The sequence below is a fragment of the Limanda limanda genome, chromosome 10 (assembly GCF_963576545.1).
Source record: "Limanda limanda chromosome 10, fLimLim1.1, whole genome shotgun sequence".
Taxonomy (NCBI): domain Eukaryota; kingdom Metazoa; phylum Chordata; class Actinopteri; order Pleuronectiformes; family Pleuronectidae; genus Limanda; species Limanda limanda.
The window spans coordinates 16,789,191-16,807,834 of record NC_083645.1 but is presented as its reverse complement, the minus strand read 5'-3'; the positions used below and the strand labels follow the sequence as shown (position 1 = coordinate 16,807,834).

The 18,644-nt window shown below is 44.6% G+C and overlaps 1 protein-coding gene across 1 annotated transcript in view; it reads right to left on the bottom strand.

Moving 5' to 3' along the window:
• Window positions 1-17,560, bottom strand: part of LOC133012043 (amyloid beta precursor protein binding family B member 2) — a 29,472-nt gene extending 11,912 nt beyond the window's left edge. The window contains exons 1-7 of the mRNA XM_061080009.1: window positions 16,315-17,560; window positions 14,911-15,119; window positions 14,131-14,274; window positions 13,605-13,690; window positions 13,401-13,461; window positions 10,730-10,876; window positions 10,230-10,357 (exon numbers count right to left, since the gene is read on the bottom strand). Of these exons, the coding sequence (XP_060935992.1) occupies window positions 10,230-10,357; window positions 10,730-10,876; window positions 13,401-13,461; window positions 13,605-13,690; window positions 14,131-14,274; window positions 14,911-15,119; window positions 16,315-17,560 (2,021 nt within the window). The remainder of the gene's footprint in view (window positions 1-10,229; window positions 10,358-10,729; window positions 10,877-13,400; window positions 13,462-13,604; window positions 13,691-14,130; window positions 14,275-14,910; window positions 15,120-16,314) is intronic.
• Window positions 17,561-18,644: the final 1,084 nt, after the last annotated feature.

Sequence of the window (18,644 nt, the reverse complement as noted above, 5' to 3'; positions counted from 1 at the left end):
AGTCAACACATCACGTTCGGTTTGACTCGGATTCTTTAACCCATCCTTCCCTTCACCGCAAGAGAAAAGGTGAACGGACAAAGAAGAAAGAAGAAGAAGAATAATGGGAAAAAAAACCTACCCTCATCCCTTCATCCCCTTTCTGCCATCCTTACATCCTCCTTCCCTCATCCCTTCATCCTCCTTCCCTCATTCCTTCATCCTTTTTCCGTCATCCATACACTCCTCGCTTAATCCCCCTTCCTTCATTCCTTCATACTACTTCCCTCATCCCTACCCTCATCCCTTCATCTTTCATTTTTTCTGAACATCCAATATATCTATACATCTATTTCCATTCAAACCTATAGATCGATAAAGCAAGGTCCTTGCTAGTGAATATGAGGTAAGCATCAGAACTTGTTTTATAATTGACATAAATAACATTTAGGCTCATGATAATCTGTATCAGCCTAAATGATATTCATGACATGAGCCAACACAAGCCTAAATGATATTCATGACAACTATAAAACAAGTACTGATACAAATAGAAAAAGATAAATCGACCCTAAAACACAACATAATAACACATAAACATTTTTTTGGAACATTTGTTCTTTTGAAAAACTCTCCATTTCCATTGGTCCTAGCAATAAACTTTGCAATACACTGCGGCAAAGATATCGTTTTTTTTATTTTATTGCACCCCTGCTGATAGTTTGCAGAAAACCGTGAGTGTTGCTCCTGACTGAAGTTAATTGTAATTTATTGTAATGGAAAGTAGAATATGGTGATAAAACAAGGTAATAGAGCACACAGATAAAACCAGAAAGAAGAAACCACACTACTTTAGAGCTGCTGACAGAAATGGGCTTAGTTTTATAGCTCTGTTGACGCTATGTGAGTGTCCACCACCTGTTTATATACATCTGTGCCTCTATAACATTTGCTTTAAATGATCAGTATTTAAATTAGAGACAGATCAAAACTGATATTTTAGCCCATGTTGTTATTGATATTTGAGAGTCCAACACATATCGACTCGATATAGATCTATGAGTCGGTCGTCATTGATCTGTATCACAAACTCCATGAAAACACGTAAGCACAGTCCCTGTGGGAAAGGTTAGCATGAGAGATAGGTGATCAGTATAGACTGTATTTAAAGAGGGATAATGCCTTCTTGCACTGTTGACCTCATATAGAACCAGAGCCTGGTTATAGTGATTGTGGTGCAGAGTCGTGGTATCAAGGTCCTGTCTTTACACATGCTCGACCAATTATGACGTTTCCTCCAGTTTTATCGCATCAAATAAGTACTTAAAACCAAACTTATAATTGAACTCAACGTACATTAGTCACAAGAATCCCATCCACTAACATGGAGGGAAGGGATCAATGGACCATACTATAGCCAGCCACCAGGGGGGGCGATTAAGATTATTTGGCTTCACTTTTGGAAGGCTATCCTGTCGTCCATCTTTAGAAGCCACTGTCATATCTGTACATGAAGCTGTCGTAGAAATACACCAACCTAAACAAAAACTCATTAATTTGAATGATGAATCTAATTTGTCAATAATTTTAAATGACCGTTTATGGTTTTAGTTTAAGCGGTTCACAAAGAAGCAGTAACACAAAGAGTAGCTGACCAAGTCTTTATGCTAAGCTAAGCCAATCACCCCCTGGCTCCAGTTCCATGTTAACACAGAGATTTTAATGATATTGATCTTCTCGTCAAACTCTCAGCAAAAATTTGCATATTTCCCAAAACGTTGAAATATTAATTTTAATGACGTTGAACTGAAAAACAGATGTGCCTGAAAACAAGGATGTTTGGGACTAGTTTGTACCGAACTCAAGTCAACAGCAGTCGAAGCTCTTCCAGCCTCAGTGACACAGAGTACTTCCAGGCAGTGTGACAACAGAACAGGCTAAACCCCTCAGCGACCTGGCGAATTAGTCATGGCCCACAGCCATTAGACCTAATGCAAAATGTCTGAGCGTAATTACCTCTCGACATCGTAAACTTGTTTACTGCACCAAGATGAGCAGCAAAATGAGCACCCAGGGCCAGAGGGTGCAGCGAAGGTACCACATGACACATACTCCCTTTCTCTGTAAACACAAACAAACACACACAAACACACACACACCCACACTCGCAGGCAGACTGGCAGAAACACACACACAATCATCAATATTGCCCGAGGCAGCAAAGAAGTAGGACAAATCAAGCTGAAAATAAAAATAAAACTGTTGTCTACAATGTATTAAGCAGCATACGCAGCACAGAGGGCTGCCTGTGTGATCTGAGCAGACATTTGATGTTGTTTACAGCGGCAGCTCTGCGTCGGTTTGATTCAAGCTCAGTACTTGTGAATCATTTCTGCGAAAACGCAGCGATATACCACGTTGATGGTGGAGATGGTGTTTTGCTTAAAAGTTGGGAGTAAACCGCACTTTACCCCGGGCCTGTCTACACACAGGTTTGTGACACGAGTGTGGCAACACAGGCAAATGAGAGAGGGAGGGGCAACAAGCCGAGGAGGCACACACTCACAGCAGCACCCATGTGTCAACACTCGTTGTATTTCATTACATATTAAAAAGCAGAGAGAGGTGGGTGGGAGAGATGGAAAGATAGAGTGTGTGTGTGTGTGTGTGTGTGTGTGTGTGTGTGTGTGTGTGTGTGTGTGTGTGTGTGAGGGGGAGAAAGAGGGATTCTGGGTGGGCGAGAGAGGGGGAAAGATGATGTCCTGCTGTTCTCTCTGCTCTTGATCATTTATACATCACATTGCTAGGCAAAAAGAGAGAGAGAGAGAGCAAAAGAGAGAGAGAGAGATATAGAGATGGAGATAGAGAGATAAAGAGGGTAAGAGAAAGACAGAGAGAGATTATCTGTATGTGAGAGTGTGTGTGTGGCTGTGAGAATGTGTGTGTTTTTGCACATGAGCGAAGATATTCTCTATTGAATCAAAGCTTCAGTGAGATGTCACTTCAGTTTGACGTTTCCAGCGAGAGAGCGGGAGAGAGAGAGAGAGAGAGAGAGAGAGAGAGAGAGAGAGAGAGAGAGAGAGAGAGAGAGAGAGAGAGAGAGAGAGAGAGAGAGAGAGAGAGAGAGAGAGAGAGAGAGAGAGAGAGAGAGAGAGAGAGTGCAGGAATTTGGTGTTGAGTTAGAACAAAGTCCAAGTTGTATACATGCACAGTGCAGTGCCTCATTTGGTGCCTGTGCCCTAAATCATTGTTTCATGCAGACACAGTACAGTGAAGTACAGTCTGTCATTGGAATGCAATGCATACGCTGAAATATCAGCAGCATCTGGACGAAGATGCTTTTAGTTTCAAGTCTTCATGTTTCTGCTGTGATTTTCTTTAAATATTTCTTCTAGAGAGAAATGTTTTTATTCAATAAAAAATTTCCAAGTGTCCCAGAGTCTTTGGCTGCAGGCAGAAATCTTTCAAGGCAAATATCGAAACTATAAAGTGAGGCTAGATACCACTTCAGGCACGTAAGAAAACATTTTAAAGTAAAATTTAAAGCTCAAAGGATTAAACTATGATTCTGTTAGCTTTTTTTTAAGATTTCACTTATACCGAACGGACAGTATAAAGTAAAAATGGGAAAGCAAAGGGTCGGGACAGAACCAAAGTCCAGCCCCTATATGCAGAATGCTTGATTCTGTAACTTGATCAGATAGATTATCTGACTATAGTCAGATACGTAATATCATCAATGTCTCCTTGTTTTTGTCTTGTGCTGACAACACGAATATCTGCGTTATTGTCAGAAAAAACAAGCGATCCGAGGGAAGAGTGATTGTTTATTTACCATTTTCCTGTCATTTACAAATGAAATGATTAAATGATTCATGGGGAAAATACCCAGCACATGATAAAAAATTAAAACAGTTATTAATTAAAAATTCCAGCCCCTAGGACGAGCGGTATAGAGAAAGGGTTGGTGGGTGGAGGTTGGTGTTAGTCTCCAATCAGAGTATTAGCTTTTATCTTGATCTAAGATGCATTCACGATTTAAAGTCAGCAAATATGCAAACTATCGATTTATGAGAAAAATATTCTACTCATGAATGAGCCGAAGAGATCTTTTAAAAATCATAATCAAGAAAAGTGATAGATGAGTTCCTTTGATTCAAAAATGTCAATATACATTATTTGAATAAATGCGATATTGATCCCGAGATAACGAAGACCAGATTAATTCCCCACCTAATACATATATTCTGCTCCACACGCCGTCAGCTGCCCCAGAGGAAAACAATCCGAAAAACCTACATCAAACACGATGAGTATTCAAATATATTCCCCCCCAAAAACTGTGTGTGGCCACTTGTGCTGTCTGGATGCTGTGGATAGACGAGCTCCAGGCCGAGCCCGACTGTCCCGCTGCGTTCGGTCCTGTATGATCAGCGAACATCAGCATCGCCGCAGCCGAGGACCAGAGTGGTTTTTATCGGGAGGAGATTTATTGGCTGGTGGGGGGAAAGGGGAGGCGATCTATAGGGGGACCGGGAGGAGTAATCCGTCAGGAGGGCAGGGATTACAGCAGGTGTGCCTAACAATGCTAATGCAAAAGAGAGATGAAATGCAAGAGAGAGGGAAGAGTTTTTTTCTTGGGTACCATTGTGTGTAATTCTCTCTGTGTTTGCCTGACATATGACTCCACCGCTCCTGCCATGATGACCCTGCAGAGGATGAGGTTCTCTGGGAGGCTGGGTGGACACATCCTGATCTGTCAAGACCGCGTGCGGGTGTGTGCGGAGAAGCCGGAGTGATGGATTGTGGGTAGATGAGGGGGGAGCTGACGTGCAGGAGCGATGACTCCACGAGGGAAGAGAGAGGGTGGTATGGGGCTCAAATCGGAGCAGGAGGAGCAGGGAGAGGAGGCCATCAATCACCCTGGCGTCTATCGAGTGGATCTAGATGTTCAGGCCCGTTCCCGGCGGGCCACACCAGGTCCCTCGCATGTTGATTAAGGCGACAGGGGCCTCGACATCAGCAAATCAGCTGCGGCTGGAGCGGGACGACGTGACTGGAGGAGGTCGAGGAGCCGCTGGTGCAGCCCAAACATGCACATACAAGATCACTCCATTGACATAAATGGAGGTGATGGCTGGAGTGTGTTCAGCATTAAAATATTAATGATAGTGGAGGCTTGCGTGTTTCTTCCTCTCCTTTACTCTCCTCCTCTCCTTCCCTTTCCACCTCTCCTTTCCTCTTCCTTCCTCTCCTCTCCTCTCCATCCCACTTCTCTCCTCTCTTCCTCTCCATCTCCTCCACCTTCCTCTCCATCTCCTCCACCTTCCTCTACTGTCTTCCTCTCCATTTCCTCCCCTCTTCCTTCCTCTCCTTTCTCCTCCACTGCTCTCCTCTCTCCTCCACCCCACTCCCCTCCTCTCTCCTCCACTCCCATCTCCTCCAAATTCCTCTCCTCTCTTCCTCTCCATCTCCTCCTGTCCTCCCCTCTTCCTTCCTCTCCTTTCTCCTCCACTCCTCTCCTCTCTCCTCCACCCCATTCCTCTCCTCTCTCCTCCACTCCCCTCTTCCTCTCCTTTCCTCTCTTTCCCTTTCCACCTCTCCTTTCCTCTTCCTTCCTCTCCTTTCTCCTCTCCTCTCTTCCTCTCCATCTCCTCCACTCCTCCTCTCCTTTCATCTCCTCCTCTCCTCTGCCCTCCTCTCTTCTCCTCTCTCCTCCACTGCTCTCCACTCCTTTCCGCTCCTCCTCTCCTCTCCTCTCCTCTCCTCTCCTCTCCTTTCCTTTCCTTTCCTTTCCTTTCCTTTCCTTTCCTTTCCTTTCCTTTCCTTTCCTTTCCTCCTCTCCTCTCCCTTTCTTCTCTACATGCCACAGCTGTCCACAGAAGGTCAGCAGTGGGGAGAAATAAGTGAGAGCTGGAGGAAATAGGAAGCAGAGCCCCAGTGCTGCCCACTAATGAATATGAATGAAGTGGGACTTGGTCCATGTTTGCAGGAGTTATGCTTGTTGCATATTTGCTGCACGTCTGCTGATGATGCACTTAGTGAAGAAAATTGTTCACTTTAACAGCAGGAAAAAACACACACAGACATTTTAAACAGTGACCTCATCAGTGTCACACGTCAAGGACGAGAAAACAAGCAGGACCTGCCCCCCGATATCGTAAATCTTTTGGTTCTTCGCTTAGTGTTTACCTGCTCATCCCTCACTCTTCCTCACTCCTCCTCCTCTGCTTGTAATGAGCGAGAGAGGGAAACTCCACATATTTGGTACACACACCCACACACACACACACACACACACACACCACACACCCACACAATTTAAGAAATACATGAGGGAGTGCAAGATGCATACATGAAAAATAATAATATTTGGGCTTTGAAGAAGAATAAACACACATAAATTAACCAAAAGCAATATCAAGCTGCTCACAAACAGCGGTGACACACACACACACCACACACACACACACACACACACACACTCCCCGCAGCACATTCAGACTCTTTAATCCTGCCTTCCTCAATCCCCACTTTGCTCACTTCATCTCTCTTTCTTTTCTTTCTCTCACTCTTTCTTATCGGAGCACCCTGAACATCTTGCTCATGTCTCAGTGACTCTAGCTGCGAACTCCGCTGCTGAAAACCTGCACCTCTAGCCCTGATGGCTATCCAGAGAGAGAGAGAGGCAGAGAGGGGAGGGAGAGAGAGGGGGGGCGGCAGAGAAAGTACACAGCTTGAAGTCAAACACTCAGCGGGAGGCTGAGAAGTCAAAGAGAGAAGATTATGAAGGGAAAGCGAATAAATGAAAGCGGGGCTCGGAGCTCGGTGTAGTGTCGACTGCACAAACTGAGCAATTAGAAGTCAGATACAGGAGAGAGACAGGGGTGCTGGGATGAAGAGTGATGGATGGACGGAGGGATGGAGGGATGGAGGGATGGGCAGAGCTAGAGGAGTGAATGAACAAGAGGCAGGTGTACTCACACAGGCAGGCATCCTCGCCCTGTTCCCAACAACTACCTCCCTGCCTCGTTAGATCCTCCGACACGGTGACATCGCTACAGCCCCTTCTCCATGGTACTCGAGGGGGTCCAATCTCTACCCGTCTGCCTCCACTCTTTTTTCTTCTTCCTCTTCTTTTTTTCAATTCCTCTTGAGCTTCTTTCCTTCCCCTCCCCCCTTTTGCTACTCCCTCTCCTCCTCCCTTATCGTCCTCCTCTGCTTCGCTTGTCCCGGTCCAGAGAGTCTCCGGTAAGGTCCTGCTCAGCGCACGGAGACAAGCGCGCCTCTCTCCTCCTCTCTCACTTGCTCTCCAGCGGTCTGTTTACACCCACTCTCTCTCCCCCTGCACTCTTCCTGTTTCTCTTCACTATCTTCTCCTCTTCCTCAGCTGCTGCTATCTTTGTCTCTCGCCCTCATGTCTCACTGAAGCTGGGGGGGAAAAAAACCAGGGGGTGGCTCGCACTCTGCTGAAGTGCAACAGCCGGAACCAACAAAAGGATGGCAGCAAGAAGAAGAAGAAGAAGAAGAAGAAGAAGAAGAAGAAGAAGAAGAAGAAGAAGAAGAAGAAGAAGAAGAAGGAGGCAAAGCAGTGCAGCCAATGGAACGATAGGGAGGCGAGAGGAGCAGCGCTGGAGACAAAGAGTCGAAATTGTGCGCGAGAGCACTGCAGACAAGAAAGAGGAGATGGAGAAGTGAGGGGAAACGCACCCCCCCCAACCCCCATTCACCCTCACCCAAGTACAACAGAGTGCTCCAGATTTAGACCTATGACTTCATCAATTCAAACCCACGTGCAGACACACACACACACCCTCTCTCTCTCTCAGGGAAACGTGCACACGTAACCCATGGGCGTTCACGTAGACAGACTTGCTGAGTGCTCCAGATATAGCTTCATGACTTCATCGGGGGAGCAACGCACCACCCCCCAACCCCCAACCTTCAAGCCCCCCCCAGCCCTACCTGCTGAAAGGACGAGGGGGCTCATTCATATTGAATCAGGCTGAAGGAGAGAGAGAGAGAGAGAGAGGGAGAGAGAGCGAGAGAGCGAGAACATTCAGGACAAGGGGATGGGGAATATTCCTCAGATAGATGGCGAGAGAAAGAGGCAGCAGACGGAGAGAGAGAGATATAGAGAGAAAGGGAGAGAGAGGGATGGAGAGACTAAAGGGAGCTTTACTTTGCAGGATCCTCCATGTGAGCATTCATGCATGCATTAGCTCACTATTCCAAATCCTGGGCTCCCTGTTCCATTTTCCTCGTTTTCCTTGTCTTCATTTTGCCTTTCCTCATTTACCAGCGTCAGTCAGGTAGATTAACAGGCGCTTCAAAAGAAAGGCGAAAGACTCATGATCAGAAGAAACTGTCAACACAGACCAACTAAGATGACGGCAGCATCTCCCCAGTCTCCCCAGAGGAGAGCATCTCCCAAATTGTTGCCACAAAGCTACAATTTGTACACTGTTGTCAGAAACATCATTATCTTGAATGAAACCCTTTTAGTGACATTTATCTCGTTATCAAAATCCAGAGGCCAAACCATGAAACTGACCAAAAGTACACTTAAGTATGTATACACCACCATATGGTAGCCGGCTGCATCATATCAGCTCTTTTGGATGTATAGTGCACTCTAGTGGCAAGTCTGCATAATTCCAACCTCTTATCTCGAATACACACATGCACAATCCGGACGGACTGTGAAACAATTTGCTGCATACGTGAAAAGTGCATTGTGATCCCAGAGCACCCCAACACCCTCTGGATCACTGGGTAATATCGCCGCACATAAAGAGTCATGAGCCTGCAACCAAACAGAGGCGATAAGACAGCAGGCTGCAGATTTTTAAAGTGCTGGTGGGAGGAGAGGATGTCGTAAAAGAGGGAGAGGGAGAGAGAGAGGGGATGGAGTCAGAGGGAAAGAAAAGGGGATAAGTGGAAGGGAGTTATCCTGGCCCGACCCTCCCCTTGTCTTTCCACAACACGCTTTATGCATTACTGCTGAGAGAGAGAGAGAGAAAGAGAGAGAGAGAGCGAGAGAGAGAGAGAAAGAGAGAGAGAGAAAGAGACACTGAAAGTTTCTAAAACCTCTGAGATGAACGAGGGTGGGGGGACTCTTTCTTTCTCTCCCTCAATTTGTCACACACACACACACGTACACACACGTACACACACGTACACACACACACACACACACACACACACACACACACGTACACACACGTACACACACGTACACACACGTACACACACACACACCCACACACCCACACACACACACACACACACACACACACACACACACACACACACACACACACACACACACACACAATCACACACACACACACACACACACAGTTGACGGAAGGGGAGGGAGAGAGAGAGGGTGTGAGGGAGACTATATCAGCACTGGGGAGATAAAGAGAAAGAGACAAAGAGATTGAAAAAAGCCATGGACACAGAGAGAGAGGAATAAGACTTGGCGAGCACGACCAAGTGAAGTGAGATCAAGCCTTTTTGCACAGATGCTATTTTAAAATTCATTTCCACCCAGTCCTTTAAAGGCTGATTACACTCGTCACGACCACACAACTGCAAAGCTCGTCTCATTTGTATCTTTGCATCTCGTGACACATCTCCACATCTCCTTTCCGGTGTATTTTAAGCATATGGAAACATGCAAATATGCATACATGTTTCATGCATGTTAAATTTTACATCAGCACTTATGTTTTCCAGATGCGCTTTGTGCTCGCTCCACGGGTTAATGAAAACCCAGAGGGGTCCTTATCAATGAAGGCTTAGCTTGTCCCCTCCATTAGCAGCCATGCTAGCCTCAGCACACTGTCAGCTCACAACCAGAAAAGGTTACGACCACAGGCGTCTGCCAAATGACTTGAAGCCCCCGGGGACCTCTGTGTGGAGCAGAACCACCGAGCAATGAGCATAATTATTGTGCTTTGAATGCAGTTTGTGCAAATATGCATCAAATAATAATGAGGCCGATTCCATTCTCTGGTGATTAGGTAAAACTCCTGATTCAGCTTCCAACATCAAGAACCGTTCCACATGAGGATTTACTAAGTATGTGGTGTGTGCGTATGATTTTTATGCTTTTTTTCTTTTTTTGCTTCTCATTCAAATCCAGGGAAAGACATTTGAGAGTTGATAAAACAGTTGGATCTGCCCGTAAATCACAAACAAGCTATCAGGAAAGAATAAAGATGTTTGTGATCTCCACCTACCTGTCGTGGTCGCGGCCGACGCCCCACACGCGGATGCTGCTGATTGGCTGAGAGTGAAGCAGACTGTGATCGTCTGGGTCCACCAGGGTCAACATGCGGTCCTGGAGCACCAGCAGCATCCCTTTACCCTGCAGCACCACAAACATACAGTAAAGCTGGTGGGGGGGGGGACACGTGAGGGACCAGAAGGTGACTCAAAACAGGAAATTATTTAAAAAAAAAGGCACTACTACTACTAGTCATGTAGTAGGACACTAATAATAATTAATTTTTTCAGATTTCTCTTTAACTTTAGTTTTTTTCCCATAACATTATAAATACTTTTAACTTTTGAGGCCTCTTAAAACAATAAGCCAAATCAATTAAATAAAAAATGTATTAGTTTACTTCCAGCTAGGAGCAAAATTCGATTAAATGCATATATAAGAATAAAACAAATGTTTTTCTTATGATTTTCTTTTCTATTAAAATATAAGCCCCACTCCATGCTACCCACTGACCTCTCCCCAGACCCCGGCTGAGTCCCGGATGTCCCTCCTGCAGTAGGACAGCTGCCGGATACAGTGGTGCACGGCCAAACTGCTTCTGCCCTCAGACAGGTCCTGCTCAGCCATCTCCAACCAGCCCAGGGATCGCACTGGAAACGACTGGGAGGAGGACACAGGATCGTTTTGTTACACTAGAGAATTCGAGAAGTTGCTTTACTTCATCACCCATCAATTCATCCATTCATGGACTTTCCCTCTATCCAGTATGGGATACACTAACCCTTCTTTGTGTTTCCAAATTACAATGGAGATCTTCCCTTTGAAGTGCAATCTTTCAATTTGTGTCTCCTCGGACACTCACAACCTGGGACGGACATCTGTCTTTTTATTTAACACATTTTTTTTTTTAAATTGTCACATTTTCATTTTTAGATTTTCTGTTGACATTAATCCATAGCTGTTATTAATTCATATTTTCCTCTGTTTATTTGAACCAGGTCAAAGGTCAATGAACGCCTGTCATTGCTTTGTCTTAACTGAACTGTATGACTGGACACCTGGATTAACTCCACGTCTCACTCAGTTATAAAAAGTTGACCAAATTATCTTATATATTCTTCCTGCTGTTAAGAAGCAAATCAATTGAAAATGATATAAATGTATGACACAAAACCAAAATGGCATAAAAACTAACAGAATATATACACAAACAAGGACTTAATTGTTGTTTTCAGTCATCGTCTTCCTCCTCCTTTTACACTGACTTTGGTAAAATAGAGGATATGATGAACTCTGACACGGTAAATAGTTCAAGCAGTTGGATGATTAGACAGGTTGTGAATAAGTTTGATTATCCAAAACCACTTTGTAATAAATAACAACTTTTACAATGAACTATAAGGGAGGGAGCGTACCCCTGCCATGCTGATTTGCCTCTTTATAACTATATTGCATACACATCAGATACATATAACACCTACAGTTTTGTTCCAACTTCTCAGATTAAACTCAGTAAAAACCTGTGAGTGAATATGAATATGACACTCTCACTATTTCTGTTTGTTTGTGTGTGTGTGTGTGTGTGTGTGTGTGTGGTATGCCTCTAGCCAGCAGCTTTAACCACACTCTCTGCACTTTCGCTCTCTTTCTCTGCCACAACAAGGCGGCCTTCTCTGCTGAGGGAACTCTCGGGATAAACTCCTGAAGCTCTATATCCGTGTCAAACAAACACACAACTCCAACACATACAAACACACGATCATACACTTCACCTCGTCCTTCTGTCTTCCACTGACCATAATATTCTGTTTGTGTTTCTTCCTCATTAAACTTTCACACGTGCTAAGATCGGAGCTGAATTCTCACACCTCTCCCTTGTGTTTCTTTGGTTCCTCTGAGGATTGGGAATTTCTGAAGCTTTTCTTCCACTTGAATTTAATATTTTACAGTAAAACATCTCCAAGTCTCATTGCATGTCCTGTGAGATTTAGGTTTGTTTGGCTCAGCGTAGATAAAGTAAAAAATCAGGCTAAACAGGAAACATATGTATGTTGTACTTTTAGTTTGGGCATCAAAAACATGGTGATTAATTAAATAATGTCATAATATGTCATTTACAAAACATTGTGGAACTTGTTTGTATTCAAAAGGGTCAAAAATATGATGCCATTGAAATCCCAAATTCCATAAAGGAATTATATACGTGTATCATTGTCAGATAAAATATTTCTCCTTCTTTAATTTTAACAGAATCTAACAAAAGATGCATTTTTTCTTTTTTATTATTCATATCTTTCCACTTTGACTTTCCCTGTGAGCTCTGTTCAAGCATTTCTATACCTTCCACATGGGGGTAGCAAATAATAGGTTGCCTGAAAACACATTCACCACAAGTCACTTCCCACAGTCACCACTGAGTGGCACTGCAGTGAATGGAGAGAAAGAGAGGGAGGAGCAGATGCTAGTGAGCAGGTTCATTATGTCATTGCATATAAATATAAATAAAGCCTGGTGACCTCCTTTCTTTAACAAATACATGGATCTAAGACACAATAGATGTTATACATAGCAACAAAGGGTTATTGGTATTATACCATGTTACTGATACTATCTGAGTAACATTTGAATTTATGCAGAGTTTTAAATAACACACACACACAACTCAGATGATTTCTGAGGTGGTAGTATATGAAACATCAGTTATATATGTTATGAAAGATTACATGTCAATTTTGTTACTTTAGTTTTATTCCTTTTCACTTCTTATGCATGGTCTATTTCTATTTATTGGCCTCTACCCCAGGGTGATAGTTCATAGAGTAGAACTTATCTGAAACAGCCTGGTCTCCAGGATGGGCCCTTTATATTTAAATACTTAATATTGACATAATCTATATGGAGGCCACCATGTTTTCTACAGTAGCCCGGACTGGACAAACTAAACACCTTTTGAGTTTTTATCACAGCTGAAGCCCACCACAGGTTCTTATTCATGTTTGGAAGGGAGGGTGAGGAGAGGTGTGTTCAGCTGCAACATGCAACTTCAGCACTAGATGTCACTAAAGTCTACACACCGAACTTTTAACATAGTATAATCATCATCAATAAATGATGATGACTTAGTTATGTCAAGCAGAAATATTTGTATGTATGCTCGTGTTATTTATTGTTGTATCGATCTTACCAATGCCTCTTCATTGGGGAAAGTATTGTTGAGGTCCACCGTCTCTAATTGGGCTGGAGGGCTGCAGGGTAACATCATACATAGCAAATAATTAGTGTCAAGTCAAATTTCACAAACTAGACATATATCACTACATGAAAACGCATCATTGCTCAGGAAACACTAGAATGACACTCTGCTGTAGAGCATGTGTGTATTTATTACTTGAGGTTAAGTGAAGCATAGCGGAGGGTGGCTCCCTCGAACGCCTTCAGACTGGGATCTGGATAGACTGGATAGTCCTTCAGCTCCTGGAGCAAAACAGACAGATGTTCATAGAGACATATTAAAAACGTCCGATCCTGATCCTGATTAAACCAACGTATCTGATCTCATTTGCATTGTTATAACCACAGAGGGGACAGTTCATATGTGAGATATTCATCTATGTTGAATATGCAGCTGAGACTGTACAGAGACACTGTGGTGAGCTGATTTCCATTTAATAAGTGCAGCAGTGAAAGCAGAGATAGATCAATATCACCATCGAGCTTTTAGAGGGAAATGGAGACGGAGATGTTACTGAGATGAAGCAACGCTAATACGATTTAGACAGGAAACTCAAAGATTTTGTAGCTCTCAAGGTGAAAACCTCAACATCACAATAAAGGACCACATAAACAAAATGTATTCCAACCTTTACGGAGAGAGACTATTTCAACGAGTGGATAAATTTGGCCGAGTGTCGTACTTTGGCTGTGCAGGTGGCGGCGTTGAGAATCGGTCCGGAAGAGGTGACATCATCTGAGGGGGTGGAGGAGGAGGAGGAGGGGCAGGAGCCGGAGGGGGAGGGGACGGGCTCCACCGAGCTGTCAGATATCAGACTGCTGGGGCGCTGTGGGAGAGACGGAGGCATAGAGGAACAGAGAGATGCAGCATGAGAGACCCAGAGACGGAGAGAGAGAGAGGATGGAGGGTACTTCATTGATCCCCAGCTGCCTCCATTATATTGGACTGAGATTGTGAATTTGCAAGTCATTCATTTGGCTTCACTTTTTGGGGACCTGTCATATTTTCCATCTTTATATACAGTTAATGTCGTATCTACATAGGGAGCAGGACGGATTCCCAGGGATATAAAAGAGTGGAAGCAGATGTTACAGAGGGTCACTCAAGTCACTCAACTTCAAATGTTTTATACCAACAATGTGTAAAGCAGTTCTGAGAGAAATTAAAGAACATGTCCACAGAGTGTTTCCTCACATCCTGGTGAGCTGAGATGTGCAGGAATTCTACTTTCTTACACAACACTGAGGATTTAGTCTTATAAATAATAGACCTCTTCCTGGTCAAAAACACATTCTCTCAAAGTTCCTGTATTTAAAATGTTTGCTGACCATGTGTCTAAATCTGCATTAATGTTGCATATTGCATGAGACAAAACAAGCTTCAGCTTTACTAAAAAACAAACACCCACACTGGCTGATCCTCTGTAGCCTACAAAGTGTGTTAGATCTGCGGGTCTTCTCACCTCGATGGGGGGCTTGAGAGAGTCCTGTGACTCCTGTTGTGGGTCGCGCTCAGTGTCAGGCTCGTTGTCAGGAGAGGTATGTTGGTTGCCAGAGGCAACGGGTCGGTGGTACTGCGTGGTGCCGGTGGGGATGTGCCAGAAATAGACCTCTGATGAGTCCGAGATCTCCCGCCAGCCTGGAGGCAGGTCGCCGTCGCTCCATACATCTGCTGACGGATGACAGAGGTACACAAACACATATTGAGCCTTTCGCACAAACACATACATATGCATGTCTGTGCACAGGCGGGTTCTGCTGAGACACATTTAACCATAACATATGCACATCCAAAAGGCTCTATACACACACACACACACACACACACACACACACACACACACACACACACACACACACACACACGCACACACACACACAGCGGTGAACAGGGTAATTTTCAGTCTGTCCCTTCTTAGTTTCTATTCTAATAACAACTCATCGTCTGTACTAAGCTCCAATGGGCATCAGCACCCCCCCCCCTCTTTCTGCTGGTTTATTTGTTCCCTGTCTGATTTCTAATATTTGGTCTCCAAACCCACACACTCTCTAACTAATGTCTAGTTAGAGAGTGTGTGGGTAGTACATCCTTGGCAGCGTGTGGAATACCCAGTGGCAATTAAGGGGTCCCCACTACCTAGTTCTCCAGTGTTATGCTGAATCCCCCCCCCCCCCCATCGTAATCTGAACATACCCCCAAAAATAAATGAATAAAATACCATCAAAAGTGTTTATTATATTTTGATTATTTTGATGCTCTCCACATCAATGCACTAAGGCAAGTGTGGTAATAACTATGATTATAGCCTTTGCGGTATCCGGGGGGATAAATACCTTTAAAATATTTTAAACAGAGACCCCTCAGAATTTTGCTGTTGAGGCTTTCAGGGGGTCTCAAATGTCAATCAAGTCTTTTGCACCCAGATCTCTCTCACTTCCTTTTCCACCCGGTTCTTTCTGCAGTATCCTATCCCTCTGTCCCTGCTTCTCACTACCTGCACCATGACGGGCCTTAAAGGTTCCTGCAGTGTTACTGTCTTTTGGTAAATTTCCAGATCAGACAGAGTGTGGGCGGTAGAGAGGGGGAGAGGGTAATGAAAGAGGATGTGCAATAAAGGTTGATTAAAGGCTGTAAGAGCCATTATGCAGTGTGTGTGTGTGTATAGTTAAATAATCATGTTGGTTTTAATAATTTCTTATATTATCCACGTTTGTAGTTTAAGTTTTGTACAGTTAAATTATATTTTGTATATTGTGGGTTCTATAGTTAAAGTATATCTTGTTTTGGGCATTGTTTTACGTTTTTTTGCAACAGTTTGATGAGGCCGTGTCGAGCAGATGAAAACACAAACACACTCATATCCAACCTGTCTCCTTGGGAGTCTGAGGAGACGGCGTCTCGTGGGACAGGGTGGTCCAGCTGGAGTCTTCATCCCCTGAAGGAGTTTCAGGAGTCAGGTCCATTCTCAAGCCCACCTTGGGGAGCCCAGTCTCATGTCCAGGATCCGGCAGAGGAGGGGGCGCTCGGCTCCTGGCGGGGGGGCTCCTCTCTGCAGCTCGGGCCTGTTTAGGGGAGGAGGGTGGGTACTGCTGCAGGAACTGGTTCTCATTGTTGGGGTGTAGTTCCACCTTAATCACCCGGGGCTGGGTGCTGCGGGGGGGTTTAGCAGGACTGCGTGCGACAGTCTGAACCTGACCACAGAGCTCCCCTCTGACCTGGACTGGGGTCTGGTTCTGGAGCGGGTGGAGGTTGTCTGGGATCCACTCTGGGCTGCTGGTGGAAGAGGAGGAGGTGGAGGAAAGAGGGGCCTCCACCACCACTGGTAGCAGGGGCAGTCTTATGGTAGGTGTGGGGTCATACTCCTCTTCCTCCTCCTCCTCCTCCACCACTGGCTCCACTTCTTCCCTCTCTTCCGGGCAGGTCTGCTTGCTGCTCGGCTTCTCCTCCTTCTGACTCTCCCTCTCTTTGGCAGGACTAACCTGCTCCTTCTCTGGAGAAGGCTGTTGCTTCTTCTCCTCCTCCTTCTCCTCCTCCTTTTCCTCCTTCTTCTCCTCCTTGTTTCCCCAGTTGAAGTCTAGATCCAAGCCCTTCCCATGGTACTCCAAGAAGCTCTTGGTGCGTCTACGGATCGATGACTGCTGTGAGTTCTCTTTCCCCAATTCTAGCCAATCAGAAGTCGGGTTATTAATGAGATCGTTGTGTATTTTGCCCTCGGTAGTCGCCCTGCTGAGTTCCAGCTGCTGGCTCTCAGCTCGTCGCTGCATGTTGGCTCCGTTCTTGGCCAGCTTGGGGTTGGTTGCATTAAACAGCGAGGAGGAGGAAGAGGAGGAATAGAGGGCCGAGCTGGAGGAGGACTTGGTGGGCAGGCCCCTCCCTCTGGTCACGGGTTGGTTTTTAGACGACAAGTTGTCGCTGATCCCCATGGCGCTCCGCACGCTGGTCATGGCGTACCTCTGGCGGCTCTTCGGCAGAGTGGACGAACTTCCGGTCTCCATGGACTCCTTGATGACATCACGCCCGTGCAACTGGTTGTACGACGAACGATTGGCCAGACCCACGTTGGAAGGGGAGGAGCCGGAGCGGGAGAGCGGAGGGGTTTGAACGGACATCATGGCCGATTGGGAGCAAGGGCTGTGATACAGCTGAAAGGAGAAGAGACGCAACATCAGGAACCAAGTCAACGTGTTTAACCTGATGTAGCTGCAACACATTATAGACAGATCCTATTTTATATTAGAGTTATGGTCAAAATTATTGTTGAATTCATCCAAATGAACCAATTTATGTACAAACAAAAGTGCTTAATGAAATGCCCATGGTGAACAAATGAAATGAAAATGAAACAAAAGGAAACAAAAGCTGAATAATAAAACACAGAATCCACAACAGGCACAATTATTGACCCCGTTCGATGATGAATACAAATTTGTTAAAGAAAATTGCTAATGAATGATGGTTTTACTGCATAAAGACAAGAGAGCTGCCAGAAGCTAAAAAGATATTATCAAAATACAGAACAACACCAACGGCAGCAAAGCAATCGTCAAAGATCTCTTGTTTAACATTTGGTTAAGTTATTAAGAAGGTTCACAGTCATGAAATCACATTTGTAACGCAGCCCTGTTTATAGGTCAAGTTATTGAAATAAGGAAAAGATGATTGTTACGACAGTAAAACATGGAGGAGGTTCCATCGTGGGGTAATTCAGTTTTTCTGCCTATGAAAAACTGGAGGCACTGAAAGATTAGCGAACGTAATATGTTGCCCCATGTCGGAACACTAGGTTGGACATAAAGGTCTTGGTTCTTGGGAGAATGGCCCCAAGGTGCAGCATATGGCTGAAGAGGAAAATCTGAAGTCCTGATTTAAATCCTTGTAATGTAAAGTAACCCTTGTATCCTGACATGCTCCCCCGACATGATCGGGGGTGCGAGGGCCCGTTCAACGCTGCTTGCAGCTTCAATTTGCATCTTTTGCTGAAGATATTCTGAAGTATATGAACTTCAAATTCCGTTGTGCTTCTAATTTGGAATGTTTAAAGAAGTGCATTGTGATGTTATTGTGTCAGAGTTTGAAAAATAATATTTGGAGCAGTTATTGAATATTTTCACAATTGCAATCATTAGTTCTAGTAAAAATTAATTGATTCATGAAAACCATCATCTAAATAACTTTAGCGGCCTGAGCAAAAATCCA